Genomic DNA, 19,686 nt, shown 5'->3' on the forward strand with positions numbered 1-19,686 from the left:
GATCTTATCAGTATGGAAAAATATCTGATGTGAGGAAGTAAAGAACATGGAGCCAGGCTCTTCTCAATAGTGTCAATAGTAGTAGGATAAGAGGCAACAGGCACAAACTGAAACATCAAGAAATTCCATTTAAACATGAGAAAAAAAAATTTCAGTGTAAGAACACAGGATGAGGTTGCTCAGGCAGGTTGTAGAGTTTCCATCCTTGGAGATACTTGAAACCTGACTGGATGTGGTCCTGAGCAACCTTCAGTAGGTGACGCTGCTTTGAGTAGAGGGGTTGGACTGAATGATCTCAAGAGGCCCGTGCTAATCTTAAAGATTCTGTGATCTGATTTTTCTTTTGTCTCTCACTGGAGATTTTTAATATCTGAAGACAAGAAAACATTCTTTTGCTGTGAAGGTGGTCAAACAGTGGGACAGGTTGCACAGGCAGGTTGTGGAGTCTTTATCTGTCAAGATATTCAAACTCTGACTGGACGTACTCCTGGAATACCTGCTCTAGCTGACTCTGCTTGAGCAGGCAGGGGCAGACTAGATAATCTCAAGAGATCCCTTCCAACCTAAATAAATGTGTGATTCTGTGAATATAAACCGGTACAGGCACACAAAGTCTTTAGGAAGAAGTGGAGAAGAGGCAGAGTTCTTCTATATTTTAAGTTTTATTTTTCCAGAAATTTTGTCAGGCACTTTTGCATATAAACTCAGGAGCAAATAAAAATGGCCTTTTCCAATGTGAACACAGCTTAAATTTACACACAAACATAAGGAACCATAATGGTGCATAGCTTATGCTGTGTTTGCAAATAAGCATTAAAGACATAAATGGAATTATTTTTGACAGATTGTAAAAAATGTTGATTGGTTTAATGTAAAATAACACTACATTCTGCCTGTTTGACTCTAGCTTCTACTGGAACAGCTGTGGCTGGCCCAGTGAGGGCAGTGGTTAAGTTTTAAGGGTAAATCGTAAGGCCACGCTCTTTGTAGTGGGGGCCTAGAAGTTAGTTCTTTGAACTTGTGGTGTATCTCTTATCACTGCTGTTTCGTCAACTCATGGTAAACTCCTGGCCCGTGCTGTATAACTCTATTTCTCTTTTCTCCTGTGGGATTGCAGCAGCAGTGACACAAAGCATTAAGTGCACAGATATGTAAATTATCTGTGAAGTACTTCACAGTTCATTGGCTCAGCTGTGCATATCTACTTTATGTAGATATGTTTTATACTTTTAGGCAATAGTTTGACATCAGACGAATCCTGTATGACTTGTCTTTCTTGAGCAAAAGCAATGCATCAGATAGAATTGATGTTACTTGTTCCTGAACAGTAAGTCATTAAGATCTGCATGAATAAATCATAATGAAGAAGGATTAACCAAGGACAACTGAGTAGACAGAAATACGGTTTACACTTTAAAAAAGTACTAAAGCAATGGATATCATACTAAATGATAAACTTTCAGTAAGAAGTCAATTGGCAAATAAAAAACTGAAAAAAAAAACAACAACTTGCACATATAAACCAGTTGAAGCAATGTATTAGAATATACCTTAAAGAGTAATAAATTAGAATCATGTAAAGAAGTTTTGTAAAAACATATTATTATAGCTGATTGTGTTTTGACAGTGTAATAAAACTTTATAATGCATTTGGTTTGACTCATTTTGATGATAAAATTTTCTTTTTCTTTTGCAGAAAATGATGAGGTCATCTGTGTTTCATATGTTCATACTAAGCATGGTGGCTGTAGATGTGATTGTTGCTGCTAGTAACTACTACAAAGGAGAAAATTTCAAGAGACAATATGATGAATTTTACCTAGCTGAGGTGAGTACGCTGAAATGACTATCTGGATATTTTTCAAGATAAGCTAAAGTAGAAAATGTGAATGTCAAGCACATTTTAGAATGCAATTTTTTTATTCCCTTAAGCATTCCGAGAATTCTTTGCTAACTTGTTCAAGTTCCTCTCTCTGACAATGGCTGACAGCCCTATCTTACAACCTTTTGAAAGGTAATTTCCTCAAACAAAATGTCAGTGGTAATGAGCTGAGACTTAAGTATAACATCTTCAGGCAATGCATGGCTGCTGAATTGCTATCTTTCTCTAGCAGGAGTGTAACATCCAGAAGAACTTAACTTTTAAAAAATGATAAAACACTGTACTTAAAGAATACAGTACTTCTTCCTAAATCATCTTTATTCAACATATACTTAGCTTCAAGAAGGTCCTTAAGCATAACCAAAATAGAGTTGCAAACAGCCTGGTTTCAGCCACCTCAAGAGCACACTACAAAAAAAGCATTTATCCAGTCATGAATTTGGTGAAGGAGGAGGCTGTGCTCCTGAACCAGTGAAGTGGAGGTAAAAAACTTCTTTACATGTGACGTTCTGGCAGGGAGCCTGCTTGAGTCATTAGCTGGTCAAGGATTTTACTGTAGAACATGCACTAGAGATCATAGAACCTTGCCTATATATATATTTTGTAATATTTAATTCAGTTTAAAAAAATAATAAAGAATTGAAATCTTTGGTACTAAGGTAAAGGCATAGCTTCAAATCAATACTTGCTTTTCCTGAATCAGGAGTGAAATCAGTATTGTAGCATTCTTTATTGAAAATACTTACTTCCATGAGCACTGTGAATTGTCACTTCCTTTTAGTATAAAGCCACCAGTGCTGAAATTCACTTGAGATCAGTTCTCTGAAAGTGTTGATCATGGTTGCTTGGACTGGACACATGTCCAGCTTTATGGTTACTGTAGTTTCCCTGGCTTCAATAATTACTCGGTCCTTCTTGGGAGCCAGAGGGAACATTCTTTAGGGAACAGCTAAAACATCCCTGGTTTATCAACATCGTTTTCATCACAAATTCAAAACATCACTATACAAACTACCACAAAGAAAATTAACTGTATCTCAGCCAAAACCAGTACAATGTCCTAGGCCGGAAACAAATAATTAAGTCAGCATGAAAGGATGTGATAGCGGTATATTCCTTGTGATTCCTCTGCCATTGGTGTTGCCTTGTTGGCAACCAATTTACCAATGGCAGAGGAATCACAAGTCAAAAAGTTCAATGATTTGTACTCTTGTGGTTATAAATGTCTAAATACTTTTGAGAGTCAGATTCAAGTGCCCAACTCTAAACCCTTTAGTCCATAACATTATGATGCTTTATGAATCTCCCTTTTTTTAGGGAGTTTGAGTTGTCACTCATTTTTTAATTTATCTTAGTTTTAGAGTTCATATCTAGTCTCTTGAAATCTTATGAAGCTAAGACTTCACCATTTCCTTGACAAAAATTAAAGCAAAGAAAAGTTAAAGTTAGCACCGGAGTTCAAAGCCTCAAAAAAGTGCAGATTGTGGAGACATCCGCGCTGTGTCATGCTCTGTTGTCTTTCATGCTGCTGGAGATAGCTGTAGTTTGTATGAACATTGAGTAAACATTGGCCCAGCCAACAATTACAGGAGTAATTGAAATGCGTTACCTTTATTTTATCTCAAGTTTTAAGCATATTCAAAAAAAGCATGAACTTGAAAGAGGAAAACCCTAGGAATAAGAGATCGGAATAAAACCAATGAATGCTGGATTCTCTTATGACGTCTCCCACAGATTTGATGATAGAAGTGAGAAGAGGGAAACTAATTTTAATCTCTGTTGTGGTTTAAACCTGGCAGGCAGCCCCACACAGCCGCTCGCTCACTCTCTCCCAGTGGGATGGGGAGAGAATTGGAAACGTAAAAGTGAGACAATTTGTGGGTTGAGATAAAGGCAGTCTAATAGGTAAAGCAAAAGCCAAGTGCACAAGCAAAGTGAAACAAGGAATTCATTCACTACTTCCCATCGGCAGGCAGGTGTTCAGCCATCTCCAGGAAAGCAGGGATCCATCACACGTAACGGTTACTTGGGAAGACAAACGCCATCACTCTAAATGTCCCCCTCTTCCTTCTTCCCTCAGCTTTATATGCTGAGCCTGATGTCATATGGTATGAAATTTCCCTTTAGTCAGTTGGGGTCAGCTGTCCCGGCTGTGTCCCCTCGCAAATCCTTGTGCACCCCCAGCCTGGTCACTGGTGGGGTGAGGTGAGGAGCAGAAAAGGTCTTGATGCTGTGCAAGCACTGCTCAGCAACAGCTAAAAGATCCCTGGTTTATCAATATTGTTTTCATCACAAATTCAAAACATCACTATACAAACTACCATGAAGAAAATTAACTGTATCCCAGCCAAAACCAGTACAATGTCCTAGGCCGGAAACAAATAGTTAAGTCAGCATGAAAGCCTGAGACCATGAACTTTTCACGGTAGGCATTTTTGCTTTATGCCCAGGATACAGCAAGTGGAGCCTGGATTCTTAACAAAATAACATTAATTCTATTTATATTCAATATAAGAAATGCTGCATGTGCTATTTCTGTTTTGGCACTGAATATATATTGTAATTATGCTTTTATTAATCAGTGATAGAAACACTCTCTTCAACATCTATTTCAAGTGTAGGGTTTGGGGTGTTTTTTCCAACAGAAATTCTTGCCAGGGTTTAATAATCCAAGATGAGTATGTCATATAGACTAGTGTATTATAATTCTGTCCTATAAGCAATGTCCAGTTTTCATTAAAGATACATTTTTCTGTTTCTACATCACTTAGATTATTGATTTATTACTGAGAAAGTTGTCAGAAAACTCATTTGTTTAGATGCTACATGTTAATATTTCTAAGTATATAAGGTAAATTGGTCTGGAATAGAGAAAAGTATTTTGTTTCTTTGTAAGACATACTCTTTTGATGTCTATTTGTTGTTTTTTTCTTTATTTTTTTTTGCCTGTGATGCTTTTACTAGAGATACGATAAAAATCAAACAAGAAGAGACCCCTGGTATCTTGTAGAAGGAGGTATAAAATACATCATCAGAAGAGCAGAAAAGTAAAAAAATCCTGGGAGAGGGGAGAAGTTGATAAACTGGCGTCATTTCCTACTCAGTTATTGTAAAACTTGTTCTTTACAGCACAAGGCATATGAAGAAATTGTTTTTAAGAGGCTAAATACTCAAACAATGTGGATTATTCCAGAGTGCCTGGTTTGTTTCCTTGGTGAGGAAGACTGGTTGGAGCAGGATGCACTGCTGTTGCTCTATATTTTCCGTTAGACTAAGCTGCAGAAAGCTTTCCCTTCAGAGGGAGCTGACTTGAGCAGCCAACAGCAGTGGGGACTATCTTTGCTAAAGGAAATGGCCAGACAGGTTAAAGCAAACATATCTGGCTTTCTGATACATTTTCCGGAAGTCATCTTGGAAGCTGCTGGCTTTAGGAGCAGATATGTCCAATGAAATAGCTCACTCAGTCCGTTCTATGGACCACACGTTGTAGCGGCCTAGAACTGTAGAAATGCATCCACTTAGATTCAGTAGGCAAAGCTAAGTGAAGTTCTTGAGATACCCAGTACCAAGAAAAAAAAAAATGTTTTCTTCGTGGAAAGAGAAGACAGACTCAAGAGAAAAGGAGGCAAAGGTTAGACACAAAGAAAAAAGATAGAAATTACTTCTAAAGCCAGATCTCATTGGTTGCATAGTTTTGTATACTCAGTAGTAAGTAAAAGATTCTGACAAGCATTTCAACTTGTATACATCAGCCCTGATGTATTAAGCCCTGATGTACTAAGCAAAACCAGACTTTTAACAGGATAACAATGCAGTAGCTGAGAACCTGGAAAGAGTAGAGCTTCAAACTCATGTTGGTAATTGTTATTGAGGATATTGACTTTACCTGCTCAATATCTAGTCAGAATAGTGATGGATGTTTGGTTTTAAATGCAACTGCCACATTGTCTTGCATTAGAAGAGGTTACAGACTAGAAATCTTATCGGAGACGTGAGATTTCTACAAGTACTGCTTTAAAGGGTCTGAAAACCAGACTTCCAAACCGGGTGCTCTTATACACTTCCTCCTAGGTTCCTTTTGCAGTCTGTCCCCTTGCACTGCTGTCTTTGTGTAGCCTTCGCCCTGTCTTGGCTGAAGGAAAGATTGAGTGCTGTGTCAAATCTGGTAGCAAGGGGGGTGCTGGAGGTCTGTGCCCTTAATCCCACTGATTCTGCGTGGGAGAATTCTTATCTTTCCCAACAGCTTCACAATCTTTCATGTAAGCTACAGTTAACAAAGAGAACTAGCTGGGTCTGACACTGTTGGATGTTGGCTGATACTGAGCTCTGCCTCTGCAAGAAAAAAGTTAAGGGGCTACTGGCAAAAGTTAATGTTGCTGAAGGTGGCATTAATATCATAAAACTTCCGGGTCACTGAATGGGAGATGGCCCTCAGAGAAACACCTCATTCCTGGTAGCTGCTCTTTGGCCTACGCAAAGCAAAATTTGCAACCTGGTGGAGGATTGCTGCTCCTGTGTTACATCTGCTTTTTCTCTGTGGGTCTGCTCTGTCTTCTTATGTGAATTTGTCTTTACCCTGTCTCTATAGCAATGAAAGGAGTGATTTCAGTTTTTAAAAAGTCTGTAAAATTTAATTACATTTCACACCTAACAAAAAGTTCTAGTCAGATATTCTGAATCTTCTCCTGTAATTAATTACAAGGAAGGAAAAAAATACAAGCTCTGTCAGCAGGAAGACAGGTGTATAAATGTAATCAGATGTTATGCAAACCATTTGATACATTTTTAAGTACTAGTGGTTTGAATTCGTTTGACAAGTATGGAAAATGCAAATGATCCCACCCACACATTTTTAGAATAAATTAAAATACACTTAACATCGTATTTGTTAGTCTTGTCCTAATAGGAAGCCTATGTACTCTGAAGTATGTATGTGTGTGTATTTAAATGGCATCGTTATTCCACCTGCTCTGAAGCTGAATTCCAGCTGCTTTCTACCCACTGTTATATTTTTCCTAATTCGCCCCCGTTATTCTTTCAGGACTCAATTAGATGTTTTTTCCTTTAAAAGGATCTTTCATTTTAAAATTTTTGAGAAAACATTTTCCTTGTGTTTCAGATAGAGATTTTCATATAAAGAGGTAGTTTCTTCAAACTTGTCTCATGGTTCTCCTTGAGCTCTTTGACATATTAGAACACGGGCTGAAAAACTGGCCAGATACATTGAAGAATATGAGCCTGAAAGTGTCCCTACACTGTGTACATGGATCCTTGTGTGCCTGAAATCACACAAATATTTCTTAGTAGTGTTTCTTTCCTAATGTAAAGAATTTTCTTGAGTGCTGTGAAGCATTTCGCCATGATTTAATCATTCAGAGGGCATTTGAAACCTGGTAACTATTTTGCATGCCTTGAGGAAGCCATATAGTATAGCTGGTAGCACTGCTCATAAACAACTGTATGGACTAGGGGGATAAACAATATTTAATTTCCATCTCCACTCCTGCTTGTGACAGTCCTGTACACATAAATATGTAAAATTTTATTTAGCTATCTCACAAACGCCTCTTTCATCTTGGTAAATACATTTATGATGGACTGGAGAGTTAAAATTTTAAATAATGCAATTACTTAAGGCAGGATCTCAGAGATTGTCACTGTCAGATTCAGGATTAAAATCTTAGTCTCTAACTTTGTTATCCCCTGCCAAATCCAGTAAACCTTATGGCCCACAGTCGATTAATCCGCCATCTTAAAAGATTAATAATGCTTTTGCTCAAAGGAGGTTTGAGCTGTGTTTTGTTAACATTTGCACAGCACTTTGAAAGTTACAGCTGTGTATAGATGCCACCTAATGTTATTTCAGGGTCCTTTTTTAAGGCATAAAGTGTGTAAAGGGCCAGAAAGGAAAATTGCTGAGTCAAGGAAAAAATTTTTCCTGTTGGGTTTCCTGGCTGCTGGAAAGGGAGGGAGAGAGTATCTCAGAAGATATACAGTGGTAAATTAAGAAGGCAAGTGAGGAGGAAGTGTGTCTAGCCAGAATGATTTTCAGTAGTGAGAGAAGAAAGAGAAAATAAATTTTGAAGATGTAAACCTATGTAAAATTGTCTCCCTTTTTTCAAGCCGAACATCATGCATTTTAGCATGTAAATATTTCAAGAAAGACTTCTGACATAAATAATTCTGAAATAAATATTCTGAAAGAATCCCACAGTCGTCCGATGCCTACAAGTAGATTTCTTCCCCTGTAACTTCCAACCTTACTCTCTTTTCTTAGCTTCTTTAACACCATCTTTTTAAAATTGTGAAAATTTACCAATTCTAGACTGAGCTTGAATTTCCTCTTTTTTTAATTTGCTCTAATGCTTAAGTCCCATCACCTCCTTTTGTACCTGTTTTGGTTGTCATATTACTATGGATGTTTTAGAAAAGTGAAGTAGCAATTTTCAAACAAGGGATCTTTAAACTTTGGTTTGTTCCTTAGATTTCTTAAAATTCTTCGGACAGTTCATACATGTTGCTTCACATTTTGAAAAAAAATCTCATCTTTTTTTTTCCTTTTTATCTGTGTACACAAAGTGAAAGGTCAACTGGATGGATTTATTATTTATTATTCATGCTTTCCAAATTGCGGAATCTACATGTATGTGTTGAGACTTCAGAAAATTTCATGAAGTGTACATTTTAAGGAAGAATATGAACCAATATAAGGAAATCTATAGTTGTTTACGCTGTGTGGAGTATGAGTGGTTTTGTTAATTAGTATGGAAATCTTTATTTTTGCCATACAAAACCTCGATAGACATCATGACATAGAAACTTGTACAACTCAGTGTTTTGAATGCATCTTTCTTGTTTTATATATTTGTCTAGGTTGCTTTTACAGTTCTGTTTGATTTAGAAGCTCTCCTGAAGATCTGGTGTTTGGGTTTCACAGGATACATCAGCTCATCTCTTCACAAGTTTGAGTTGCTGCTTGTAATTGGAACCACTCTTCATATTTATCCAGATCTCTATCACTCTCAGTTTACATATTTTCAGGTACGATCAACTACTTTTACGTTTTACTCTTTAAAATAACAAATATGTCTGCTCTTAACTGTGTTTATTTGGGTGGATTTGCAGAAACAGGATTCTTTCTAACTTTGCCAAGAAGTCTTTTCTGTTTTCAGTAACTCCCATTACTTATCTTAGCCACACTGCTCTGTAGGTTCTGGATTAGTTTATTCACTGTCCTTCATGTAGCCTTGACCTTGCATATAGGTGTTTACAGTGTTACCTTCCTGTAGTGTCCACCACTGCTTTCCCAGCTTCTGTCCCTGAGGTCTCAGTACAATTGCTGTTGCTTCTCCAAATCTTCATCTCTGTGGCAGTCACATGCCTAAGAGTCTCTGCTCCACTTATTGTGAGTCTTCTGAAGTAATTTCTCCAGGATCACTGTAGTGTTTGTTTTTATAGCTCTCCAGCCATTCCTTATGAGAGGAAGTGCTCACCAAGCCACTTCCAATCATTTATCAGCAGTCCTGGATAACCAGGGAGGTCCCAGTTGACTGGAAGATAGCAAATGTGACACCCATCTACAAGAAGGGCCAGAAAGAGGATTCAGGGAACTACAGGCCTGTCAGTCTGACCTCAGTGCTGGGGAAGGTTATAGAGCAGACCATCCTGAGTGCCATCATGCGGCACATACAGGACAACCAGGTGATCAGGCCCAGTCAGCACGGCTTTACGAAAGGCAGGTCCTCATTGACTAACCTGGTCTCCTTCTATGACAAGGTGACCCACTTAGTGGATGAAAGAAAGGCTGTGCATGTTGTCTGTCTAGACTTTAGTAAAGCCTTTGACACCATTTCCTACATCATTATCCTGGAGAAACTGACTGCTTGTGGCTTGAATGGGCATACTCTTCACTGAGTGAAAAACTGGCTGGATGGCCAAGCCCAAAGAGTTGTGGTGAATGGAGTTAAATCCAGTTGACAGCCAGTCACAAGTGATGTTCCCCAGGACTCAGTATTTGGACCAGTTCTGTTTAATGTCTTTACCAATGATCTGGATGAGCAGATCGAGTACATCCTCAGTAAGTTTGCAGATAACACCAAGTTGGGCAGGAGAATTGATCTGCTTGAGGGTAGGAAGGCTCTACAGAGGTATTTGGACAGGCTGCATCGATGGGCTGAGGCCAATTGTATGAGATTCAACAAGGCTAAGTGCCAGGTCCTGCACTTGGGTCACAACAACCCCATGTAATCCTACAGACTTTGGGAAGAGTGACTGGAAAGCTGCCCGGCAGAAAATGACCTGAGGGTATTGATTGACAGCCAGCTGAATATGAGCCAGCAGTGTGCCCAGGTGGCCAAGAAGGCCAATTAGCTTCCTGGCTTGTATCAGAAGTAGTGTGGCCAGCAGGACTAGGGAAGTGATTGTCCCCCTGTACTCAGCACTGATTGATGATGCCACTCGTTGAATATTGTGTTCAGTTTTGGGCCCCTCACTACAAGAAAGACATTAAGGTGCAAGAGTGTGTCCAAAGAAGGGCAACAAAGCTGGTGAAGGGTATAGAGCACAAGTCTTATGAGGAGCAGCTGAGAGAGCTGAGTTTTTTCAGCCTGGAGAAAAGGAGGCTCAGGGGAGAACTTATCACTCTCTACAACTACCTGAAAGGAGATTGTAGCGAGGCAGGTGTGGGTCTCTTCTCCCAAGTAACAAGTGACAGGACAAGAAGGAATGGTCTCAAGTTGCACCAGGGGAGGTTTAGATTGGATATTAGGAAAAATTTCTTCACCAAAAGGATTGTCAGACATTGGAACAGGCTGCCCAGGGAAGTGATTGAATCACCATCCCTGGAGGTATTTAAAAGACATGTAGACCTGGTGCTTAGGGGCATGGTTTAGTGGTGGACTTGGCAGTGTTAGGTTAATGGTTGGACTTGATGATCTTCAAGGTCTCTTCCAGCCTAAATGATTCTATGATTCTATGACTCTTATATAGAGAGAAAGTGTGTTTATTGAGGCTCTTCCTGCATTTTCGTTTTGGGGAACAGCAGGAAGGAGAGACAAAGAAAGACTGATTAATTCAGGCTTCTGATTCTTCCTCTGTCAGCCAGTCCAACCCATTCCTCATTCATCCTTCTTTCTTCCTCCTCCAGTTGTGGGAGAAAGCACTGAGGTTCATTATGATGCACTAAGTTCTACAGTGCTAAAGAAAGGGATTTTCTAAGAAAAAAAAATTAAACAATTCGTATCCGACCATTATTTAAGAGTAGATTGGCGTGGTGAATAATTAGTAGTCAATAAAGGCAAATAATAAATCATTGGACAGAGTCCTGTCAATAAATGTAATTGGCTATAGTGACACATATTGTAGTCAAGTGAGTACAGTATGGGGTGAGCAGTCTTCCTAAGTGTGTGTTGAAATATGACGGCCTTTTCAGGCTTCTGCAAATGCCATCCTATATTTGTTCTAAATGGTTCTACAAACCTGCTCAAGAAAGCTTTCGGGATGACATATTCTGTTTTGCTTTCACCTGGTATCATCTGGAGGCTTTTAGATGGTTATAGCTTTAATTTTGCTGTCCAAATATGTAAAATGTTGTTAATTCAATGTGGCATGATATTTCTAACCTGGAAGAGAGATGATCTATCATGAACATGCCGTTGCACTTTTGTGTCAAAAGCACACAGGAAACCTAGTTGGGAGCTCTCAGTTAACGAAAGTTAGCAACTTAGTTAATAGTTGATCCATATTTCTTAGGGTAGAGTCCACTTACATCTGATAATTTCTTTCTAGGAATTTTAAGTATGAAAAATGAACATGTTGGACTAAATAGATAACATCATTGCTAACTCATAGGATTGAAAGTATAATTAAAATGTAGCCAGATGTTGATAATAAAATAGTAAGTCTTTTCTTTTTAATGGATTCAATTAATTTCCTGGGGCGGTGTGGGACGGGGGCAGTGGTGGGATTTTTTAAAAAAGTGCTAGCTTTTATGACAGAAAATGTCAGGATGTGATTTTTTTTCTTCCAAAATAAATGAGACATACATTTTACAAGCAGAAACACCTGCTACACTGAAAGATTTCGGTTGTATTTTGCAATCCAAATCCCCTAAGAGGCAAATGACAGTAAGGTTGGAAAATACTTTACCTTTGATGTCAGTGTGTAAGGGAGGTATGCACCATATTGCCCCCAATTAAGCTTCTGGGCAAGCTAGATAACACATTTTCAAATCAACCAAGGTCGAAAAGTCTTTTTCACATGAATACGTCTTGATGTTAGGCAGATTTCCAGGCCTTTAGATATTAATGATGACAGGTTAAATGTGTTCCTTGTCAGCCAACAAAACAGATTACTGAAAACAGAAGTCCTATTTGACACATTCCAGCATAGTGAGCAGAAATATCGTTTGGCTTATCGTCTTTCTTAGCATGTATTTCGGTCTGCATTATTCATTTGTCTTTATCGTTACCTTTTGCCAACACATCATTCACTCTTCACCGCATTGGCTACTGTCCACCCTCCCACCTACCTTTCTTGCATTCACTCTACATTCATTCAAAACACTTTGCAAAGCCCTCTGTGAGAGACTGCAGCAAAGCACCGTTCCGTGGCTATAATCTACAGAATGCAAAATCAGTGGAGCAATGACAGAATTTGCATATTATTGCAGAGATCTGTGATAAACCAACATAAAAGAGAGAGATTTAAACAGAATTTGTCCTATACTGAACTGAAGAGATGGTATTGTATTTGTGCTTGGGGAAAATAATGCTGAGTCATTTTCTGAATAAATATCATCAGTTTTAGTAGATGTAGCCATTATTCTTAACACAGCTGTGGTTTGTCTTTTATATTTTTCATTTCGATTTGTTTTTTAACATTTTTATATTTAATTCAAATAGTGCGCCTCTGCAGCTCTTAAATTTAATACAATTTGCAATCCAGTTACATAGAATGCATAAATGTTCATTAGAGTGTACTTTTGCTAGATTCAATTTGTCGCCTAATGAAAATAAATGAAAAAAACAAATAGTATCAATAAGATTAGTGTGTTGCTTAAAGGTCAATTAAAGTTCCCCAAAGGAAGGGGAAAAAAAAGTAAGGCAGATAATACAGTTTCTAAAACACAATTCGGAATAACTACTAGCGAGAAATCTTCACCCCGCTGGGATCAGTGTTGAAACTAGTATTGATGGGAACAAAGCTAGTGTTTACACTGTGAGTAGATCTTGTAAGTAAGAAAGCACCATGTTTACATGTTCCTAGTACTTGGAAATCTCAATCATCTCACTATCTGTCACTGCCTTGGTGACCAGTTTCATGTACTCAGATTATATGTAATGTGATCACAGTACCAATGTGAAAGAAAGGACTTTATCTCATCTTTTTCTGATGTTGTGAAAGTTAAGCTGTCTAGTGTGACCTCTGTATCTAGGACCCTTTTAAACTACTGAAGACAGCCAGAGCTCATCCCATCTCACACAAAGGGTCTGGTATGTTTGGAGTAAGTTGTTCTCTTGAGTTGACTTTCTCTCTCTCTCCCCTTTGACAGTAAAGCCTACATAGCTAGCATATTCTGCATACCTGACAGATAGGGTGACAAATTTCATGCAAAATGCAAAGATGCACATTATTAGTAAGCTACAAGGTACAGTGAAGTCTTTCTGTAAACAACTGCCATATCCTTCTGTCAAACTTATTTTCCCTCCAAAAGCAGCACAGTAATTGTATTTGACTTGTACATAAGGTCAGCCTATAATTGCACTGTAATTCCTACCTTTCAGTTTCAATACGATTCTTGTGAAAATGTAGATGATACCTTGGGCTAGAGGTTCGTTTTCTTCCTAAGAACTGCAGAATCTCATTTGCCTCATATGCCGCTGTCTGTTGTCTCCAGCAACTGTTGTGGCTGCCACTACCTCTTGTTGTTACTGATGTTATGTCTCTATTTGTGCCACCATGAGTGGCAGAAATAGGAGGATCAGAGCTTGTCAGCAGCTTTTCCAAAGTAGAGTTAGCAGTGAATGGATCAGGAATTCCATGCATGATCACAGTTCTGCCGCCACTATTAATACTGAGAGGTGTCAAATATGTCAAATATGGCAGTGGCACACAATACTATTTCCTCCGATTATGAGAAATGCCACCCAAAATTCCCTTGTATATAGTATGAAAAAGCAAAGTATGTTTATTACCAAACTAGCTAGGTTATATGGTACACTATGCAAGCAATTTTGTCTTGAGTCACTGAAAGAGAATGATGACTTGTGGAAGAAGAGTTGGCAACTCTTTATGTAAATACATAATATGGTGTACCAAGTAACACAGAATCACTGAAAAATCTAGATTGGAAGTGGCCTTTCAAAGTCATCTCAGCTAGCCTGCTGCTCAAAGCAGAGCTTTATTCAAAGACTGTTCAAAACCCTATCTATTTAGAATAAGTTTGAATTTTTAACAGTGATGATAATCAAACTGGAGCAATTAACCTAGCACTGCAGTATATTCTCAGTTGCTAAATCTTGACTGATGTATTTTGAGCTCTGCCTGAAGCCATTCTTATGTTTGCTAACACACTATAAACCTTCACTGGTCTGTAATTCCACATTACATTCAGTTTTACTATCATCTGTGGTGTGTTTTGATCCCTTTGTTACTCTCAAAACAGCTTTACCCAACTGCATTTCTGTGATGGTTGTTGGTGATTGGCGAGTTGATTATAGCCTTGGGGGCCTTGAGTATCCTCCCGTGCCTGTACTCTCGAGACCTCTGCTGTCATCCCATGCCTGTACACACTGATGCTGCATTTTATGGAAGGGTTGTAAGTAGTTCATTCTATGCAAAATTACAGCTTGTTATTACTATACGTTAGGAAAAAAGATATCTATAACAATAAGCATTACATCACATGATCATGAAAAAACTAAGCAAAAGATAAAGTAGTTTACAGTTATCTGGTCATTAGGTTGCTGCTGTTACTAGCTAAAACAAATCTCCAGGCAGGTCAAGGTAAGTATAGACAAAGCCTGACAGGTTCCAGGGCTTGTGTCCTTAACCTGACACACAACTTGTGGTCTGTTACAAGCGGTGGCAACCTGATATTTACTGGGCTACAAGGCTGCAAGTCCCTTTTTGGCCTTGAAGTCTCTGATCCTGTGAAAAATTGTTGATTAATGTAATGATCAAATAACTGATAGAGTTCTATTTTCTCTTTCTTTGCAGGTTCTTAGAGTAGTTCGGCTGATAAAGATTTCCCCTGCTTTGGAGGATTTTGTCTATAAGATATTTGGACCAGGAAAAAAACTTGGGAGTTTGGTGGTATTTACTGCCAGCCTTTTAATTGTAATGTCAGCAATCAGTTTACAGATGTTTTGCTTTGTGGAAGAACTGGATAGATTTACAACCTTTCCACGGGCAAGTATAAAAAGCATCGATTACTTATTGCTTGTTATTATTTTCATCATTTATATATCGTATTTGTTATTATATTAGCAGTCTTCCTTTTCTTCTAAGAACCATGGAGCAGTTTATCTCCATATGCATAGATAAAAGATTTGTATTTTCTGGGTGTAACAGGCTTCCTGTAGTCCTTCAGTAGTGAAGTTTGTCTTTGTTTGGGTTAGGTGTTCTCTTTCTGCTGTTGAGGAAACATAGAGAAATTTTATGTCTGCAGCCTGATGATGACACAACAAAGCATATGGATAATGCTAGTCTAGCATGCTACAGAAAGAGGATTCATGTCCACAATCGTGAATATTAGCCACAAAATGTGTATAAAGCATGTCTACACATGATTTATATCTTCATATTATGAAAGTGGTTGTTCTTGATTTGTACAGGAATGCTTGTTTTACACAGGGTTATAAAACCTGTCTGCATTGACAAAATAAGTGTTTGCCTTCTGGGTATAAATAATGGATATTTGCGGGCATTGTGTTAATTTAGAAGAAAACATTGAAAATCAGTGGAAATTGGAGCTAATGTATTTGTTGAAGCACACTGTTCTGAATGAAAATACTGTTATTTCTTTAATAATGGATTAGACCGAGTGTATGTTAATTGGTTCCAGTCACCATTTATTTGTTTCTATCGTTCCGACTTGGTTATCCAATGCATCTATTTTAGTGAAGGTGCATTGTTTGGAACAATTAAATGACAATGAATAAGACAGCCTCAAGGGTCATGCAATTGGCAAACAAAATGGCTAGGCAACAACTTGTAATTATCAACCTGGACTTGATGCATGGGAAGCTCGCCATCAAATAGAAGACAAAAAATACCTACCCACAGGGAGTAATGTAACACCATGCTTTCTAATTTGGAAAACATACTTAGAAAAGCAGCCAGTAGGATCATTAAGAATTTAGTATAATTCATTTTTTACATGCTGAAGAAAGCAAAAAGAATGTAATAAAGCCTAAGCTTTTCTAATGAAGCAGGGCCTCTCTCTCTAAACTGAGTGGTAGTACCACCTTATTGAATGCTCAGCTCACATGTATAACTTCTGAAAAAAACTTCCAACTGCAAGTTTGAAATCACTGTGGAATTTGGTTTTAGAATTATTTTTATTATTTATGCACAATGGCAATGACAGTCCTGAAAGAATTACTGTAGTATAATTAAAATAAGACAGAGTCACAACCTGCACGTTTTAACTGGATAAATAGATATAAATATCAGAGAAAGATCCACTTGCAGGAAAACATTGCCAAGGTACATCAAAATGTTAGTAAAGTTTTAAATTATTTTGGACATTTTGATCTGAGGCCATTTAGGCCTCAATAAGAACTTCTATCATATTGAATTTTAACAGATATATATATATATTCTAAAATACGTGTTTAAAGAGTGAGAAAATATTTACTCCAGTAAATTACACTGTTTTTTACAAACATAAAATATCTAAACTTGTCTATTTTTCTGACTTAAGTTTTGGAAAAACAGAAGACCTGTTACCAATAATAAGGGAGTATTCCAGTGATACTGAATTGAAATGAGTCCCCATCCCTGGATGTGTTTAAGAATAGGGTGGATGAGCTACTTGAGGATATGGTTTAATGGGGATTAGGGATGGTTGGACTCAATGATCTCTAAGGTCTTTTCCAACCTAGAAATCTATGAATCTATGAATCTATGAATCTATGAATGAAATAGATTATTATTTTTTATTTGATAGCCAGATGCAAGAGTCTCTCCTTATCTTTTAGTTATTGTTTATTTGTATACATATTCACCTCGTTATGAGTGGTTCAGAAGTATACTTTGTAGTATATGGTTTCTTTTTGCAGTTTTCTAATGAAACATCTCTTAATAGGCTAATAGAGTCAGCAAAAATCATAGAATCATAGAATGGTTTGGGTTAGAAGGGACCTTAAAAATCATCTAGTTCCAAACCCCCCTGCCATGGCCAGGGACACCTTCCACTAGACCAGGTTGCCCAAAGCCTCATCCAACCTGGCCTTGAACACTTCCAGGAATAGGGCGTCCACAACTTCTCTGGACAACCTGTTCCAGTGCCTCACCACCTTCAATGTAAAAAAAAAATTTGTACTCAAAAATTGTGTTTGATGGTGTGAGTGATGGTGTCACTCTGAAGGAGTGTGTCGTCCTAGCAAAGGCTGGAGGATTCCTGCTGATGTTGTCTGCTCTGAATAAAAACCACTGAATCAGTTTACAATTAGACAATTTTAACATACGCAATTTAGGGTTTGTCTGGACTGCATTATTTTCAAAACATGACTGAAAACATACTTGCATTACTGTATGACATAGGAGGTGTTGTGAGATCCGCGTAGCAGAATTTGCTACGATACATTTTTAGGGGCTTTCTCTCAAAGAAGAGCAAACCTAAAATGTCCAGGACTGTTGCTGTGGACATTTTCAGTTACAAACACAGAAAGGACATGCACACTAACGAAAATGGTGACACTAGAGGCTAAATTTCGAGTTTGTGCATTGAAGTGCCTTCTACACTGAAACAGACAAAACCTAAAATCATTTTGAAACCGTAAGTGCTTTATAAGAAGGCACAGTAGGGGTTTTGGAACAAGTAGACCTCCTCCTCTTGCTAATGCCTCTAAATTGCATGTTTTCACATGGTTTCCTGACAACAGTCAATAGGCACAAGCTCCATGTTGCCATGGTTACAAATTTCACCCTTCTTTTGGCCATCGCAACTTCCCAAATGGACTTTTTCTCTAATACTAAGTATAAAAATATAGATGTTTGCTATACTGTTTTTAACCGATCCGCCATCTCTGTTTTTGCACGTCTTCTTGGGCTGCGCATATTGAGCCATGAGAAGGACGGGGGGCAGCTGGGTCCCCCAAAGAAGGAATGGTACAGGGGAGTCTGTTCAAAGGCGTCAGTGCAAGATGGACACTAAGAAATTTTAAAATTCACTGTATGGAAAACAAAACACATAGTTAGTGTCCCTGACTTTCATGGCCTGGTTTCTCTTGAGGTTTGGGGCCATGTGCTGGCTACTCGGTGTCTCAAGTTAGAAAACTGGGAATGCTGCTCTTCTTTTAAATGGGTCAACACCAGATGAAAGCCAGGCCCAGATGATCTCAGCAGTAAAAATCACGAGTCTTCAGCAAAACCAGGACTTCACTTCTAGCCTTGAGATTGGAGAAGGCTCAAGTTGTGAAATGTTAGTTCAAGCTAAGCATTATCCATTTAAAAAGTTGAACAATGTAGCCTTAATTTAATTCTCTGATGCAGTTCACAATCTCAGTGCCACTGCCAGATTTTTACAGGATGGCTACTCTTCTCTCGGGGTGTTACTCATGACTATGTTAAGAGGAAAAAGTAAGTTTACACAGGTGGAACAAGTTGCAAGCATTTCACAGCACTGGTCTCAATCCTGTTAGCTTAATTGGCCTAAGTAGTCCCACTGATTGTAGGACTGCTTTTGCGAATAAGGCGATTGGGATTTGGCCCGTAACATTCTATGGACAAGCAGCAGTTACAAGTCAAGTACATTATAACTGTAAGTAGTAGCTTGTGTGGGACCACTCCTGTAACAGTTGGACAAGATATCAGAACTGTCACTTGGGCTGGTACATTCCACCAAACCTTTGCCAATGTTCCACTATAAATAAAAAGGTAGTTTGACTTCCATCATCAAAACATTTGATTAAGTAATAGAGCATAAATACTTAAAGAAATTGACAGTCTTTTCTATAACAGGAATTAATTCAGAAAATCACCATTTGCATAAATCTCTAAGTCTCGTCTTCACAGATGTTGATTCTGTCAGCTAGTTGCATTTCAAATTAATTTTAAAATAAACAGTGGGAAGTATACCTTTCAGCTAAAAATAACTTGCTCCGAAGGAGATTGCTGGGTGCAAAGCACATACTCATTGTGCACTGACTTATTTTCTTAAAACTAACATTTTGTCATATACTGGACTTTAATGTTATAATTAAATGTTTAAATTATTTTGAAAAGCCATTTTATAGAACTATGTGCTTTATGGGCAACTGTTTAAAAAGATGGAAGATTAGATTTTTGTGGTGCTAAAAGAATGTATTTTCCACATTAATCTAGGGTTTGTGTTAATGACAGCATAGTGTTGGAGGTATCTCTATACCTTGAAGAATCAAATAAAATATATATATTTTTGAAAAGCAACTAACGATGGTAATTTAGTATGATTCAGAAGAAAGGATACTGCACTGGTTCAATTATCCAGTCCCTCAGGTGTTTTTAAATCCAGCAGTGGGATGTATTACTTAATGTAGTGCCCACCTTATATTTCAGCAAGGAGTGTCGCACCAGTCAGGTATGACCACCACTGGCTC

The 19,686-nt window shown here is 38.1% G+C and overlaps 1 protein-coding gene across 2 annotated transcripts in view; it reads left to right on the top strand.

Moving 5' to 3' along the window:
• The window catches only part of NALCN (sodium leak channel, non-selective), a 253,954-nt gene that overhangs the window by 125,371 nt on the left and 108,897 nt on the right, over window positions 1-19,686 (top strand). For both annotated transcript variants that reach the window (XM_086611009.1, XM_086611015.1), the window contains 3 exons: window positions 1,697-1,828; window positions 8,756-8,923; window positions 15,101-15,292. In XM_086611009.1, coding sequence (XP_086467135.1) covers window positions 1,697-1,828; window positions 8,756-8,923; window positions 15,101-15,292 — 492 coding nt within the window. The remainder of the gene's footprint in view (window positions 1-1,696; window positions 1,829-8,755; window positions 8,924-15,100; window positions 15,293-19,686) is intronic.

Source organism: Tauraco erythrolophus, chromosome 1, assembly GCF_009769465.1.
Source record: "Tauraco erythrolophus isolate bTauEry1 chromosome 1, bTauEry1.pri, whole genome shotgun sequence".
Lineage (NCBI taxonomy): Eukaryota > Metazoa > Chordata > Aves > Musophagiformes > Musophagidae > Tauraco > Tauraco erythrolophus.